Source organism: Ischnura elegans, chromosome 3, assembly GCF_921293095.1.
Source record: "Ischnura elegans chromosome 3, ioIscEleg1.1, whole genome shotgun sequence".
Taxonomy (NCBI): Eukaryota; Metazoa; Arthropoda; class Insecta; order Odonata; family Coenagrionidae; genus Ischnura; species Ischnura elegans.
This window is the reverse complement of record NC_060248.1, coordinates 2,060,276-2,077,814: the sequence shown is the minus strand read 5'-3', so window position 1 is coordinate 2,077,814 and position 17,539 is coordinate 2,060,276. Positions and strand designations below refer to the sequence as shown.

General features: G+C 37.9%; 1 protein-coding gene across 5 annotated transcripts in view; it reads right to left on the bottom strand.

The window, feature by feature from the left end:
- LOC124155324 (major facilitator superfamily domain-containing protein 6-B) overlaps nt 1–17,539 on the bottom strand; it is a 186,506-nt gene that overhangs the window by 47,915 nt on the left and 121,052 nt on the right. For all 5 annotated transcript variants that reach the window (XM_046529046.1, XM_046529049.1, XM_046529048.1 and 2 more), the window contains one exon: nt 3,471–3,585. In XM_046529046.1, the coding sequence (XP_046385002.1) occupies nt 3,471–3,585 (115 nt within the window). The remainder of the gene's footprint in view (nt 1–3,470; nt 3,586–17,539) is intronic.

Genomic DNA, 17,539 nt, shown 5'->3' with positions numbered 1-17,539 from the left:
TTGGATCCAAATTTGTTGAAGAAATTGAATTTGAATCCGAAATTTTAAACCAATGCTTTTGAGAATGCAACATCCCATTAGAGGGAGTAGAAAGAGTTCCGATCCTCTCTTCGCATAAGCCGTTGCTATACGATGCTTGTCCTACTCAGAAACAATTTTGTTTAATAGCTCTCATAGGATTAATGCAACAGACTTTCAGCCATGGAAAATTTGATCTTCAGTCCACCATCAGCTCATGCCACTAAGATTTTTTTTTTGCCTTTCCAAGACCACACAGACCATATATCATAATCTTCTACACTGTCTGTGTGCACTGTCCTCCATAATTTTTAAAGTTTATACCAAAAAAGCCATCAATAAAATCAAGGAGAAGGCTTTGGGTGTGGATATCCATTGAGAATGAATTAGTATGTCGCGATATACTGACGACGTAACAGTATCAGCCAAGATAGGATTGAAATCACTTCATGCATCTGCAAATTGTGTAAAATTATCAAGAGTAAACTTACCAAAAAGATGTATAATTTAAGCATTGTAGCATTTTATGCAGGACATGGACAATAAAGAAACATTGAATCCATTGCATACTGATTTGAAATCACTGAAGAGTTAAATTGCACCTAAGCATGTGAGTAAGCGCCTATCAGTGCCACCCACCACACCCAAACCATCAAGATACAAATATGTTTGAGAAACTGTGAAACTATGATGAGTAATTGAAGTGGGTGAATAATCATTTTTGACTTACTTTAAACTAGAGATGCGCGAATAGTATCCATGAATACTCGAATACCACAAATGCTAGAAAGTATTCGATATTCGACATATCAAATAATTATGCTAAATCTTGAATACCTCGAATACTTTAACTTTCGTGCCATACACTGCCACATGCATGTCGTTGGCACTGGACTCAGAAGCAACGTAGAGGACTCTACTCATTTAGTGCATGCAGCGCCGTTTTAGTCAAGTTGATGAACTATATCAAATTCGTGGATAAGAAAGGTGAATAGATATCGTTCGACATGGGGAACCGAAAATGATCGGGGGCAAAAATCCCCGTTCTCCCCCTGGAAATCCCTCAAAAACATTAAAATGGCGGGAAAAAAATCGACTTTTGGGGAACCCTCCGTCAGGCATTCAGCTACTGCTCCCAAAGCGTTCCACACATCGGAAAGATCATCACGAATTCGATGACTGTAAGGATGCGGGCTTCCCCTGACGTCAGTCTTGTTTCTTTCTGCCGAACGACGGCTCTGCAATGACGCGTCAAAGTTGAAAAAGAATCAAAACTTTCATTAAAATAATAGTAAAAAACGGCATAAGGCGGCCCCTGGCTGAATGCATACCATCAATACACCAACATTCCATAAATTATTTTCACCACTTCTCATTCTATGTTATCCAGCATGAACCCATAAGATGGAACTCCCTTTTTCAAATGATGAGGTGTCTTCCGGAACAGAAGCAAGCCATAACATTAGCTGCCTCTAACCTGAGTTTTAATGTAGACATAACTCCACCACAGTGCGATGCTATCAAGCAATCGATTGATGTTCTGGATGTTTTTGAAGGAGCAACATTTCTTGCTAGTGGAAGTATAGTCACAGTTTATTAAGTTATGCCCCTTGTGAATAGCATTCTTAATTTCCTAGAAACTAAGAAGCTTTTGCACAGTCATTTAAAAGGTTTCGTTAATGATTTCCTGTTTTCTTGTAAAAGTTGTTATGAAGTTATGGAAAAAGAACAATTTTCACTTTTGCCACAATTATTGATGCAAGATTCAAATAAAGTTGAATTGATAAAAAATTAATTGGCTTTGGAGATAACAAGTCTGTCTACACAAAGTTACCCAACAAAAACAGATAGATACCTTAGGAAAAGTGAAATCGAAAATAGCTGATGTAAAGCAACAACAATCAATGTGGGGAATTTATTCAAATTGAAAAAGTTGATTTTTAACCTGTATTTGATATATACCTTTTTGTTTATACATTCATCAAGTGAAATAGAAGAAAAAATGTATGTTTAATATGCTTTGTGCAATTCGAGTATTCGAGGCATTAAAAATTTGAGGTATTCGAATGTGCGAGCAATGATTTAATATTTGAATTCGATATTCAAGTTTGAGAAATCTGCTATTTGACCCATGTCTACTATTAACCCTTTCGTGCCGAATGCCACACCCGTGCGGCGAGGATTTTCTTCCATAAACAACGAATGTCACACCTGTGCGGCGTGAATTTTCCCAACCTAAGCAACGAATGCCACGCCTGTGCGGCACAGGTCGAAAAAAGTGACCGTGGTGGACACAATAGACCCATGGACGCGGTCGCCCCTCGTGATCCACCTTAGCGCGAGCCCAGTCCCTCCTTCGGCCGCTCAGGTCGACCCTTTCTTATCCTCTCCACGCGGTCCACTACTGTTATTTGCAGTGTGTTTTCCAAAACTATATTTGTTGCTTACTTTTGATCTCCATTGCTATAAATGAATTCATCTTTTTTTGCTGACTACATGGAAATTTCAAACAAAATTCTAACGTTAATATCAATGGAGTTATAGAACAACTAGTAATTATACTAAATCCGTCTATATCAACGTTAAAACTTTGTTTAAAATTTCTGCACGCTCAGAAAAAAAAACAAAATTCATTTTGAATGTAAAAAATCGATGCGAACAACAAATATTTGCATATATTTTACATTAATATTTTAGCCAGTTGACCGCGGACTCGTGCTAGGAAGGGGCTTTTAATCCTTCTAGGGTCTGGGACAGAGGCCGAGGAAAGGGATTGGCGCCCCACTGAGTTGGGTCCAAAAGTGGTTAGGGAGGGAACCACTGCCTTCAGTCGACGCGAAAAACCTTCATGCAGGGGAGTAAAGAAAATTTTCAATATACATACTCGTATTGAGGAAGAATTTCCCTCAACGAAGGTCCGGCGCGAAAGGGTTAACATACTTGACACTTCATCAATATGAACTCTAAAAACAAAATGAATTGCAAAAATAAATTATAAACTCATAACAATTGTTAAAAATTTAATGTATGGCGACCTTCCATTCCTGCAACTGAAATACAACTGTAGGATTTGATGTAATCTGTTGCTCCAGAAAAGAAATTTGACATCCTCTGATGGGCAACATACTATTTTGTAGTATTTTCAGATACTAATGATGCAAAGTTATAGTAAAAGATCGAACACAGAGCAAAAAATTCAAAGTATTGCATTTGGGTGCTTTTTGGAACAGTCATGCACTAATGGGTTAAATTTTCTATGATTTTGTCAAAAAAGTGAGTGAGAAATTAGTTTTAAAGCTCCCTTCTTGGAAGTGGGTTCACGAACTTAATTTGAACTTCTTACAGTTTCGAGCAATTAATTGCTGTTCACATTTTCCCCTCTTCACAATAATTTACCAAGCTAAAAATGCAATGTCTTTAAGTCAGTTGCACTCCATTCATAGGAGACATACCCAGACCATCATCGACGCCAGCAACCAAGCCTTGGACAGTGGCTGATGCTCCTGGCGGAGACACGCTGGCCGCATAGCCCACGATCGCAGAGTAGGAGAGTGCGTAAGAGGGGCCCTGCAAAACACAATGCATCAAACACACACACCGGCCAACAACACAAAACACACTGGTGCTGTGGACAAAAATACATAAGTGCCAAGTGCCTTTGCTGGGAACCCTTCTTCGCCCAGCCCCTGCACATTTCCCCATTGGTGATTGCCATAGACAATCAAATACCTGTTTCATAGATTGCTTTCCTTCGTGCGTCAATTGGGATTTGGATTTGCTATCTTCAGACTTACTGACTTGAGCCCATTAGTAGCTGAAATAAATTATACAAGGAATCAAAGCAGGGAACTCACTGTGACTAACTTGCTTTATCACCGTCTGTTTGTCTGCCCCCTCGATTTGCAATTTGCCTTGGATATGTCATAGTCAAGTGCCCTTCGGCCTGTTCTGCCATGCGCATTCTCCAATGTCACCATGATGATGATTGATGAATGCGCTGCCATGAGGTATGCTCTTGCACCAACGCCCTACCATGGGACAGTCATGTCAGACAGCCACGGTTAGAGCCACATTCTGCTGACTTTTTACATTCACAAAACTGTTGTATCAATCATACCTCTTTTCAGTTAATAAAATGTCCATTTGTTTCATGGTGGCTCCATCCGGAGACCTCCATGTTTCTTTTATGAATGCCTTTACGTGGGAACTTGGTAATTGCAATGTAAAGATTCCTTGAAGAAGCAAAATTTTGTAATCTCCCTCCATTGTCATTTGAATCCTCCTGCTACTCCACTCTTCCGAGCATTTTCTTTCCCTACATGAGCATTTGTATCTCCTAGAAGAACTTAGGACTCACAAGTAGTTAACTTCAAAAATAATTGGTTGGGGAAAAAGAAATCCATTATTTTGTCAGTTGATGGCTGTAATGATCGATATCTTTTAAAGTATCGATGAAACGATTTCAAATTTACGCTCATTGTCATGGTGGCATGACCACAAGCATAAATCTAATACTTTGGTACTAATTTTTGGTACTAATGTGAACTAACGGTATATTGACTTATTGGGTTATAGGAATTATTATTCGACATTGATATTTAGGAATAACTTTATTGAAAGACAAAAAGTCACTAATTATACAAATATGAAATCTATGTGGCATTTTTTAGTGTTCCCCCCCAAAATTTCTGGTACCCCCCCAGAAATTCCTCCGAATTCCTCCGAACTTCTCCGCAGAACTTCTCCCGCTAAGGACTTTTCGCGATAAGGTTTTTCACGCAAAGGATTTTCGCGCAAAGGCCCTTCGACAAAAGGCTTGGAGACTCTGTCTCGGAAACTCCTGTCTCCGGAAACTCCTGTCTCCGGAAAATCCTGCCTCCAGAAAACCCTGCATCCAGAAACCCAGCACCCAGAAACCCAGCCCCGAACCCAGCTTACCTGCAGTGCAAGACTTATATAGGACTACTGCGGAGGAATACTTACTCATTGGCAAGCAAGGGGAAATGGGTGATGAGTCCCTAGTATGCAGTTTGGAGTGAGAAGTATTACCATAGTCCTATCACAACTCTCTCTCCCTCCAACACCTCACCCCAGTATCTCCCTCCCCTCCATGTGTTCCAATGAATATCCCTCTGATTCGACTGATGTCTCCAACCCAGAAGATTGAGGGGAAATTTCTGGCCTGAACGCTGTTCCCCCCCTCCTACCCTGGATGGGATTACCTGACGCTTGGTGGAGCTGAGAGTCAACAGGGGCGATTTTTGGAGCACATTCCCAGCTGATTGATCATCTCCACTCCTTGGAATAATCCCTCCCCTACACACTTCCTCGTCGTGGAATACCCAGGTCTCTTCTGCTCAGGTTCTCGTGGTGGATGGACGGCGTGACTGACATGGCCGATTTTAGAAAAATTATATTGCTGGTATTTAGTTTGGTAATGTTTCCTATGGATCATTAGTTATCATCGTTGTTTTCTGTAATAATTCTGATTTTGAATACTCTACTTCAAATAGATATTGAACGAAAATAACTCGTAAATATTTTTGGCAATTTTTTTCTTGTGTGCTGATTTCTTGCTTGTCGAGTTTCTCCCTGAACCAGCTTGTGACCAACGGTTTAGTCCAGGAAATGAAGCTCATAAAAGTGAAAAACCTTGCAATTTTTTCAAACTGAATCGATTTGCACCAAAATTTGGGATTAGACTAATTATACCCCCTACTTCAAAATCTATATTATGCCGAAGGGCGCTTTTCATTTTTTAGGGGAGAAAACTACCCCTAAAAGCTGAAACTTAAAAAATTATTTTTTAAAGCTAAATACGAGTAAAATTTAGTTTAAATTATTTGTATAATTATATTTTATGTTTGGAAAATAATTTTAAGGTATTTCAACCCATAATAATCAACCCTTATTGGGGGTTAATGTAAAAAAAATTATTTACCCTAAAAATGAAAATTATTTATCACTTTGTATCTTCTTATACACTTTCTTACTCCTTTTATTATGTATTCACTTTTTTTCTCTGATGATTTTAATCACAGCACAGAAAATATATAACAATAGGATAAACAGAACAAACTTCGTCATGGTAACATAAACAAATAAATGTACATTTATGTAGACATTACATGAAACACATACAAACGGAGATTGTATGGCTTCCAGTCTTCCCACCATATGCATGCTCACAGGTCACTGTGAGCGAGACCACACATACATATGTGTATGTATATATACATCTTATGGGTATGTGTGTTTATTTTGTAGCAAATTTGACTGTATCGTTAGCATCTATCGTAAAGTACACAAAGTATATGCTGATTATGAGGAATATTTATGCTCTGAATTGTGGATTTCGAATTTTTCGAAAATAAATTTGATTGGTATTTCAAACATAGCTCCTTTATTTTTTATGATAGAAAGTTCATTTAAATTGTATTTTGTAGGGTTTTTACTGACTACAAGGTCATGTGAATTAAATTTTTTTCGAGTCATTAATTTTGAAAGGGGAGGGATTTAAGGGTTTAAATAAGGTGGAGCTCCCTTGGAAATAGAGGTTTTAATTATCAATATCTCACCAAATATTTATTGTATAGAAAATTAGAACACACCAAAATATTTAAAAATAAAGAAGCTACAATTTATTATTCCTGCATTTTTTTCATATCTCCAGTTTCTTTAGAGTTATTTTGAAAAAAAGAGCATTTTCCACGAAATTGTAGAAAATGACTTTTTACTTTTTCCTCCAATTTTTTCAAAATTTAGAGTTGTAAATTAAAAAAACTTCTAGGACAAATTAAAAATACTTAAATAAAGAGAATTACTGAAGGGCATTGATCAATATTGTCTAGTGTGGTAATAAGGAGTTGTTTTCACTGATTTTTTCGTACAAAAAAGTAGGGACTGATCTTATTTTTAATCATAACTCGCTCAAATTTCATGAAAAAAAATATTTTTTCTCATTATAAGAATGTTTTTTAAAAACACTTTTAAACAGATGACATAATTTATCCTCGAAAAACACATTTTTCCCGCTATTTGGTATTGAATCTTTCAAATTTAGCGTATGACAAAATATAGATAACCATCAACAAGTTGTAGCTCGGTCCGAATCGGTCATAAAGGAAATATAAAATAAGATTTTTATTTAATTTTTTACAAGCTACAGTTTTTTAATTCACAATTTCCTAATAAAATTAATACTTTTCAAGTACGTTATTTGCCTATAAGCGATTTATATCGTTGATTTTTTCGTCAAAAAACTGTTACTTTCAATCGCAAATAACTCGAAAAATATTAATTTTACGCAAAAAATGGAAAGAACATTTTATTCTTAGAATTTATTTTTGTATCGATTCCTGTGGTCAAAATATAATTAAAATTTTCCACCCCCTAGATGGGGTGGAAACCACCCCCATGGTAAATGCGCCCGTCGGCATGATATAGATTTTGATTCTTGATATATTCCCTACTTATTGTGAAAATTTCAAGAAAATCGATTCAGTTTGAAAAAATTGCAAGCCAAAATGCTTCATTTCCTGGACTAGTTGGAGTTTTCCCTATGTCTGGGCTTACGTGAACAATCTCCCAGATTTAACGACATAACGCCACATCTATATAAGGAAATAACCACTTGGTGACAAAGATAAATAATTACAAAACTAAATCCTACATTCATGAGAATGACATATGTACTCTTTGAAAGAGAAATGACCAAAATAAATAAAAGCTTTCTATTAAGAGGAATCACCAAATTGATTTCTTTTAACACAGAAACAATATTAGACTTGGAACTAATTTTCTTCTGTTGAGCACTTTGGCCCGTCGAGTTTCCTTCTTGCTCCAGTAATACATATGTAGTTACAAATTATCATTGCCAGGCACATTACTTTGGCACAAGCAGTCGCACACATGTTCCTCCTTCATTATTTACTTGCTTATTTGTCCACTCATAGCCAACGTTATGGTCCACTTTTTGTAAATCGCAGCTGAGGATATAATACAGCCAACTGTCAAGATGAGAATTATCTTTCGTATAATTATTTTAGAGAAAATAATTATCCGATGAAAATTAGTATTCTTCTACATGTATTTAAGATCAGGTAATTTTTAATTACTATATTTCTGTTAATGACCTCAGCCTTTCATCAATAGCATGTATATATTGTGAAACAATTTGCGAAAAGAAATCAAAATTAATTTGAAAAATATCACTACAGTTTTGCTGTGGATTTGTTGAACTTTATTTTTCTACTTTAACCTATTACATGCCCAGAAGATTTTTTTCAAAATATTTTACTTTTTTTGCTTAAATTATGATTAGACATCATATCTGATGCGGGAAAAAATGTTTTAAAAAATCTCTAACATTTGCATAGTATTTAGTCCTATACATATCTTAAAATACATCTGGGCACTTTTTTGCTTTATAGGTAATTCATTACTCATGCCTTCATCAGTAGTTTTTAATCCTTGAATTTGAATTTTTATGCATCAAATAATATAATGTTGAGTATTATTATAGTACTATTACGTGAAGAATTTACATTTCCATTTTGAAATTTTACAGCAGTCTGACCCAGTATCCCAGTTTTCTATACCGTAGTCATCCCAGTACAACTGATACATCCAAGTCTCATCTAAAAACCACCATTTTTATTCCTGATTGTAGTCCGGTAATTTGCCAGGAATTGATCGCACAGGTCCACTCTGTCCATGTGAGGATTGTATTCTGTGATCGCCACTGGCATTGGAACATATTTTTTCTTTTCGAAAACAGAATAACAAACAGGAGTTTTCATCAATTTTTATGTATGCTCTTAGTAATCATGGTATCTATGTATTTTTCATTGTTAGAAACTATTCGATTTAACTAGAGCAGTCCCCCTTTTGATTTTTCAAAAGCAGCTTTTTTCTGTAAGGCTATACACACTATAATTGATTCTATTTCCATGAAATGTTCCAGCTCCACACAAGCTCCTTCCAGTCAACATTCTAAGCAGCTTTTCTGATGTGAATAAGTTGTCAACAAATATGTTTGTACCTGGTGGTAATTTACACTCATCCACGAGTCCTAAAACTTCATCTCCTCCATGACCAATATCTGTTCTCTCAAGATTGGGTACAGCATGATAAAGGTTGACTTGATTTGGAAACACCATAATTTTAACCCAAATCTTACTCGTTTCCCTCTAATACATTGCTTGCAGCCATATCTACCATAGTAGGGGTTGATTGATTCATCCACCAAACAGTATTCTCCAGCGCTTACAATTTTGAAAGTCTTGTTCAAAATCTAAAACATAGGTTGAACTTTACATAGCCTATCCTTGCCATCATTCTTCCCATTATAATAATTATCTGCCAGACGTAGAAACCTTAAAATTTCTTCAAACCTGTCCCTTTGCATTGCCTGAGAAACTATTTCGATTATGCAGTCTGGAGATGACCTCCGATAAAGCCATCGACTAGGCAGACGGTGCAGATAATCTGAGAGTAGCAATATTCCAAAAACTTAATAAATCTCTAAGATTCGTATGTACAAAGAATGTACTAACATTTTTAAAAATTGTTCAGAAAACTTGTCTTGAATTTTTGTGCTGACGGCGTTGATGGTAGAGCTATTTCAGATATGTCCCACATAGCACAAAATATCTTCTAGATATCTAGAAAATATCTTCAATGTCTTGGTTAATTTAAATAATATATCCTACTTTATCATGCCTATAAAATATTCTTGTGTTGCACAGTGAGGACCTGGGAGTTCGGACCTCCCCAACTTCCCTCGAAATATTATGACACATTTGCTTTGCTTCATAATAAAAACATTAATTATTAAATTTGGGGGGGGGTCCACGATTCCGGACCCCCCCTGAAAAATAAAAATACATTAACTTTGCTTCATAAAAGAAAAAAAATTAAAAATCATTAATTTTTATATTTCGTTGAGGGGGAGGGGTCCGGACCCCCTTCCACCCCCTCTCCCCCCGAAATCCGAAATGTAAAAACACATTCACTTTGCCTCTTAAAAGGGAAAGTTGAAAAAAATCATCAACTTTTATATTTTTGGGGGGTCCAGTGGGTCCGGACCCCCCCCCCAAATATGAAAACACATTTCTTGCCTTATAAAAGAAAATAAATTTGAAAAATCATCAATTTTTATATTTCGCAGTGAGGGGGTCCGGATTAATTATTCATCAGGTTGGTTTTAACCTCAGCATTTTATAACAATAAAAATCTTAGATCTATATAATATATGTATAGTAGCAATAAGATCCCAAAATACTGATTGCCAAAAAGTTGAATAGTTTGAACAAAATAATGGATCAGAGAAAAAAGTTAATTATTTTGGCACCTGTAATAAATCACTTGTATACCTGCTCTTCACACCCCCTCCTTTCATATAGGTACAGGTTTTCAGATTTACAATATATAATAGGCACATGTACTTCAACATAATTAAGGGAATAATTAATTAAGCTCCACTATGTCACGTATTCAGACATTATACTATCGTGCATTCCATCGCATACATAAGTGTATTCCATGAATATGAGTATTCAGATTCCCAATTTGTAATGTGCAGGTACACATACACCGTGAGGGACTTTTGAAGCAGTTATACATCACATATACAGGAATAAAAATTGTGGGAATATGCCGCTATCAGCATGCAAAACATATGAAAATGTTCCCGCGCTCAAGGGTTAAACTAATTTTAACACTTTTATAATTGAAAATATGTATTTCACTTTTCAAAGGAATCTTTTGCAAGTTCATGATTTTTCAATAATTTGTTTTCTTTTATGAAGCGAAGTAATTGGGTTTTTAATTCTGGGGGGGGGGGGAACCGGACCCCCCAGACCCACCCACTCACTATTCCACTGATTGAGGCTCTGTAATACCCAAAGTAAAACGATCATAATTATAAACTGTGTTGAAATTCTTGCCTACTTGGGGGGGGGGGGGGGCCACGTGCCCCCTTGCCCCCCATAAATCCTCCTATGCTGGCTGGGATCATTAGCGAATCATTTACCCCGAATTTTCCCAATGGATCCAATTTGAATATGAATGTCTAGAAAATATCTCCTCAAAGATATCTTGTAGATACCTTGAAAGAGGACATTTAGATATCTACAAAATATCTAGAAGATATTACAAGATATTTTCTAGACATTAGCTGAAGACATTCCAGATATTTTCTGGCCATCTAGAAGATAATTTTGTGCTATGTGGGGTTTCACCTCTGCTCACACAGTACACATATCCACTGTCCATTGGTTTATTAGTTCTTCGTTTGTTTGAATCTCAATGACTACCTCCCTGTTGCTTAGTTGCAGTGGCGTGTAGTGTGTGTCTGCCTTACATATTATTTCAAAAAGTTTGTTTTTGACTCCTTTGCTGTAGAAGGCCGACAATTTGCTCATTGTGAAGCTGCAGTGGCGTCTAGTGTGTGGTGCCTTTCCATCGGATTGCAGCCAATTGGATTTTCCTTAGGGCTGCTTTCCATGCATTGCTTAAGGAATATCCGGCGTTATTAGATATTCACTCCAAATTTAGGATATCGGTTGCGAGGAAAAAGAAATAAACCACGCCATTCTCCAATCGTTTCCGGTTGCATATCCAAGAAACAAAAACGAAACTTTATTCGTCACAAAAGGAAACAAAACATAATCATAACCCGTACACAAAAATGACACTGCATTAGCATGAATCCAAAAGCAATTGAGATCGCATATCCAACAGGCATCACGGTTGAGGGTGTTACTTGCAAGCCAGATACCAATGTATTCCTTTGTCAGTCTTTCCCACCTTGCAGCATAGAATCTTCACTTGGTCCCACTTCACTGTACGGTCGGATGCGATGGCGTGTTCTGTCACTGTGAATTTGTCCAGTTGGCAGAGCCTGAGGTGCCTCCCATGTCCCTTGATTCTGGTAGTGTTGGTTCTCCCAACGTACATTTCGCAAGGAATTTGGTGGACTCCTGGAACCACAGGGATCCTTGGCTTTTACAAGTTGCTCTCTGAGTTTGGAGCATTACCAGAACACCCTCAGCCTTGACGCCGGGTATTCCCTATGCAATGCATGGAAATAAGGATAATCCGACTGGCTGCCTCCCCGCCAATCACGTGAGACCTTCCTCCTGGTACAAATCTGGCCTAAGCCCGAGTAGCCTTCTTTGACTATATTCGCCGGGAAGGCATCAGATCTTACTTTTGATGACTATTTTGTCATCATTGGTTCAAAGAAGGCTATTATTCTTGCGGTGATTTTACATTGTCCTCAAGTACCCCTAGTAAGTATGAGTGAGATATCAAGTTAAAAGCGTTTCTATGATGTATATAACTCATACTTAAGTTTCGTTGTATTTTAAGGGCCTGTTGAGTAATTATAGAATCCATTACAAGTTGGTCTTTACATCCCTTTGAAAGTTTATACGCTGCAGGCTCTTCTGTCATTACCCTCCAATTTTCCATTTGTGAGATTGAATTTTATTGGCGATTATTGAAGTAAGTAGGCGGTGAATTCTTCTTGGGTTTCCATCTGGGTGAGCTCCATCTCCATCACTGCCGACGTTTCGATAGAATCCTTTTCTATCGTCATCAGGGCCGATGATGCCAGTAGGAAAATGCCAGGTTTATATATCCTCGGTCATGCATGCGCTCAACTCGGCTCCCCTCCGGCCAAAATACTTTTATCGCTACGTGGACGATACCTTTGTCATCTGGCCACATGGGGTTGACACCCTGAAGCCGTTTTTGGACCACATGAACAGCCGACATCCAAGCATCCAATTCACCATGGAATCGGAGAAAGAAGGAAGATTGCCATTCCTTGACATATTGGTGCAAAGGAAAGAAGATGGGAGTCTGAGCCATAAGGTTTATAGAAAGTCGACTCACACCGACTTATACTTAAACGCAAGAAGTCACCACCATCCAGCACAACGATCAGCGGTTCTTTCATCTTTATTACATAGAGCCAAAGTCATTTCCGACCAACAAAGCCTTCCTGCAGAACTCGGACATCTGAAGAAGACATTCCGTGGAAATGGTTATAGCTCGAGAGAAATCTCCATGGCCCTGAAAAGGGCCGTTGAAGGAAAAAGGAAGACACATGAAGAAGAGCCGAAACCGGTGGCCAACGCATACCTGCCGTACGTCTCTACGGTATCCGGCAAGATTTCGCGCATTCTTCATAAACACAACATACGGACAGTGCATCTGCCTCACAAAAAACTAAGACAAGTCTTAGTCCGTGCCAAAGACCCTGCAGGACTGAAATTGCCTGGTGTTTACAGCATACCATGCGAGTGTGGTGAGGAGTATATCGGTGAAACGGGAAGAACGATCGAGACCCGAATCAAAGAGCATAAGCGTCATCTCCGGCTGTGCCAACCATCGAAATCGGCGGTTGCGGAGCACGCCATCAATCTTGACCACGCGATTCGCTGGGAAAACACCAAAATGCTCTGCCACTCCAGCGGCTACTGGGATCGCCTCACCAAGGAGGCAATTGAAATACGACTCTCCAAGAAAAACTTCAACAGAGACGAGGGTTTCAACTTAAGTAAGGCATGGAACCCGATTTTGAAAGTGGCGGGAAAAGCTCCGCCAATCAGAACGGCCCAACATAACGACCGAGGATATATAAACCTGGCATTTTCCTACTGGCATCATCGGCCCTGATGACGATAGAAAAGGATTCTATCGAAACGTCGGCAGCGATGGAGATGGAGCTCACCCGGATGGAAACCCGAGAAGAATTCACCGCCATCATACGCCGGGAAAAAGTGAAATCTTACATATTGAAGTAAGTAGCTTGTAAATAGTTGGCAGGCAGGTTATTGATTGGTAATTTGCAGGACCAGCAGAGCAATTGCTTTTGGGGAGAAGAAAAGTGCATCCTGCAACCAAAAAATCCGGAGTACCAATCAGTAGCTGAAATATAGGGCAGAATATTCTTGCTATGGTGGTATGCAAGGCAGTGAATTTTTTAATCCAGAAGTTGTGAAGTTTGTGCGGGCCAGGTGATTTCCAGTTGGGTGTTTTACTAGTAGCCTCCTAAACGTTGTCTTTTGTTATTGTGACTCGTGGAATAGCTTTTACATCCGTGAGTCTATTTTGCCCTTCACAGAGTGTCTTGTTGTTGTTGTTGTCATGTGATTTAGGTTTTTTCCCATAAATTAGACCAGCAAGCTGTGCAATGGAGGGATATTCGATTTGTGATTTACTCTTTGGCTTCATTAAATTTCTGAAGAATTGCTTTTCATTCTTATGGAAGAGGTTGTTTTGGTGCTTCCATGCTGTTCCTTTTTTGTATCTTCTGAGCCTTTTTGAGAAAACGACCAATTGCTGCGAGTACTTACCAAGTACCTCGGCAATTTTCTGAGCTGAGAGATCTTCTTCACAGGCAGGACACATTATCTGCTGGACTTTCTTTTACAGTTTCTTGGTATTTCTTCCTCTTCTATATTCCAAGTCAGCACAAAGGTAATTCAGATGGAAAATATTTGGGTTGGGTTGGGGCAAATGTACCCATGTCACCATTACGCTTTCTTTACCCATTGCGTGCAGAATTGCAAACAGTAAAGTATAAAAAATAGTGTACATATTTCTCCTAATATAGTCCCCTCTGAATATAGTCCCCCCCCCTAATTTTTAGGCTTCAGTTTCAGGAAAAGTAAAAAAAATGCATTTTAATATTGTCCCCCCACTTTACTTTAACCTTAGGCATTTTTTGAAAAAAGGGGGGACTATATTCAGACATACATGATATATAGTGAGGCATTTACTTAATTTTATGTGCTTAAGGAAACTTTAACCCATTAAAGCCCAGACGTATCTTTAGATACATCATACTTTAAAAATTCCTAAATACTCTTTAGTTTTGTTGTTTTTGCAATTTATTTACGTAATATGACAGAAAAAAGTCTTCCAATGATATGCCAGTGATTTAGATTATTTAAGCCTATATTTGCAGTTGTTATGCTTAATTTCACATGGCTGGTCATGAACTACTCAGAAATCGCTACGCTATGGTCATGTGAAAATTCATTTTTCACATGACCATAATTCAACCATTGAGTTATCTGAATCCAGTTTTTACTAGTTTTATTTTAAATGTATAAGAAATATTATCTGTTAAAGAAATTTATTTTTCTTTTAAGCTCATGACAAAACTAATCAGCAAAGTTTTCACATATCTAAAGATACGTCTGGGCACTTGTGGCACTAAAAATTCAAGTTTTGACTTATAGGTATGTTTCATTCTATTTATTGATTAAATAAATAAATAAATAATTATTTTATAAACCTTATTATGTGATAGCTTGAAGACAATTTTATATTTCTGCCATTTCATGAAGTACATGAATAAAACAGCAAAAACAGGTATTTTCTCAGAATTGTGGTGTATCCTCAGTTGAATTGTGATAAAGTACCTTCATTGGAAGCATAAAATGAATCAGTATTGAATTTCTGGAAGCGCAAATGCTCGCATTTTATATAATTGCCTATCCTGGCACAGTAGCGGATACAGAAAAAATTCAAGGAGGGTGCAAGAGATATCTTGAGCTACCTTTACCTGTACCGAAACGAAAAATAATCAAGTCTCATGCAAAGTTAAGGAAAGTTTTATTTAAAATGATTATACACATATATACAAGGCAATGCCATCTCATGATATGAAGGAGTTACAATTGTAGTTCTGCAATGTTAGGCAATGCGGGCGGCTACGAAAGAGGGGGCACACACCCCCTTTGCCCCCCTGTCATGTGTATCTGCAGCCACTGCCCTGGCATCACTTGTATTCTGTATCGCCGACGGTGGAATGGATTGATTACTTTGTTTCTCGTTAAACTTTCCGCTGACAATGAAATCCAGTTTGCAAGCCGGAAATCAGCGTAGGAAATATGTAACTCTAGTAAACATTGGTAAAGAAACTATATATGTACCATGCTATGTCACCCAAAACTTTGTATGTACTTTGTATTCGTGTTCGAGTCTCCGAAGGATATACCTGACATAAGGAGGAATCGGCGGTTTAAAAACTTCTCAACCGTCTCTTTAGTAAATGATGTTTTGTTATTCATTTACCTATTCAAGATGGCGTCCGATAGACAGGACTATTTTTCCTGCTCCGAAATAATATCCAAACGTCAAGTATATATTAAGTGTGACTTTGGTTGTAACGCTGTACTTCATGCTACTTGCGTTGGAATTACAAAAACAACCGTTAATTCAGTTCTTAACAACGCAAATCTTCTTTACCGATGTAAAAAATGTGTAGCGCCGCCCACTCCGCCATGTGACTCGATGGAAAAAATTCAATCGTGACAAGAAGAGATTTATGGCTTAATTCAATTATGACTTGCAATCTAAGTTGCTTAATTGTACAAAACTGATCGAATCCCAAAATAGTGAGATAAATTCATTAAAGCAGGAACTGAGCACCATGTGTATCAGTGATGCTCGTGATAGCGTTAGTGATGCTCGTGTTATTGCTGCAACGCCAGCCCAAGTTCGTGGCGATTGTACCTCAGGAACATGCAACGTACGTGAAAGTGTCCCTACTGTTTCCAGTGCTACCAAGCCTCCTTTCCCAATGATTCGGGTGGATTATAATTCCGCTCCCGCTGAATTAAGTGATAAAAATAGTTTGACAACGTTGAAATCATCGAAAAAAGTGTCTTTTGCTAATATTGCTGCTCGGCCTGATAAGAGCACCAAGGAGGTTGTTCATCGAGTGAAAGTCCCCGATAACGTAGTGAATTACTCCCTGCAAGATGATGCTGATGGCTTCATCTTTCAAAAATCATCGAAACGCAGGAGAAAATTCCGCACGATCATCGGAACAAACTCGAACTGTGCCATTGCAGGGGTTCCCCGGAAAACACATTGGCATGTCTGGAGATTCAGCCCTGACTTCACGGTAATTTCATTAAAGAAGTTTAACACAGACAGGATATTCATGCCCGATTGTGATTTAGAAACTGAGAAACTTGATGTAAAGAATGGCGAATACGCCTCTTTCCGGGTATCTGTGAGTGCTGACGTTGGTAAATCTTTTCTGAGTCCAGATTTTTGGCCTAATTATGTGTCGATCAAGAGTTTTTTTTCTTTTCGGAAAGATCGTGTGAACCTCCCTCACCGATAGTTCAATCAGATCTGATCGTTCTACACCTTAACGTGCAATGTTTGCGAAATAAACTTATAGAACTTGAAGTACTGACCAATGAACTTAAACCGGATGTTATTTGCTTGAATGAACACTGGCTGAAGTCTGATGAATTAAAATCAATGCGTCTCTCAGGGTATCGATTTGTTACTGCCTACTGTAGGTCTAAGTTAAAAAATGGTGGAGTTATGATTTATGCTCATGAATCCATTGATATTTATCCTGTAAATGCCCCCATTTTGAACGAAGACCAAATCTTTGAGAGTTGTGTGACCGGCGTCACTAAGAATAACAAATGTTATGTACATATGTAATTGCTTCTATTTATAGATCTCCTCAAAG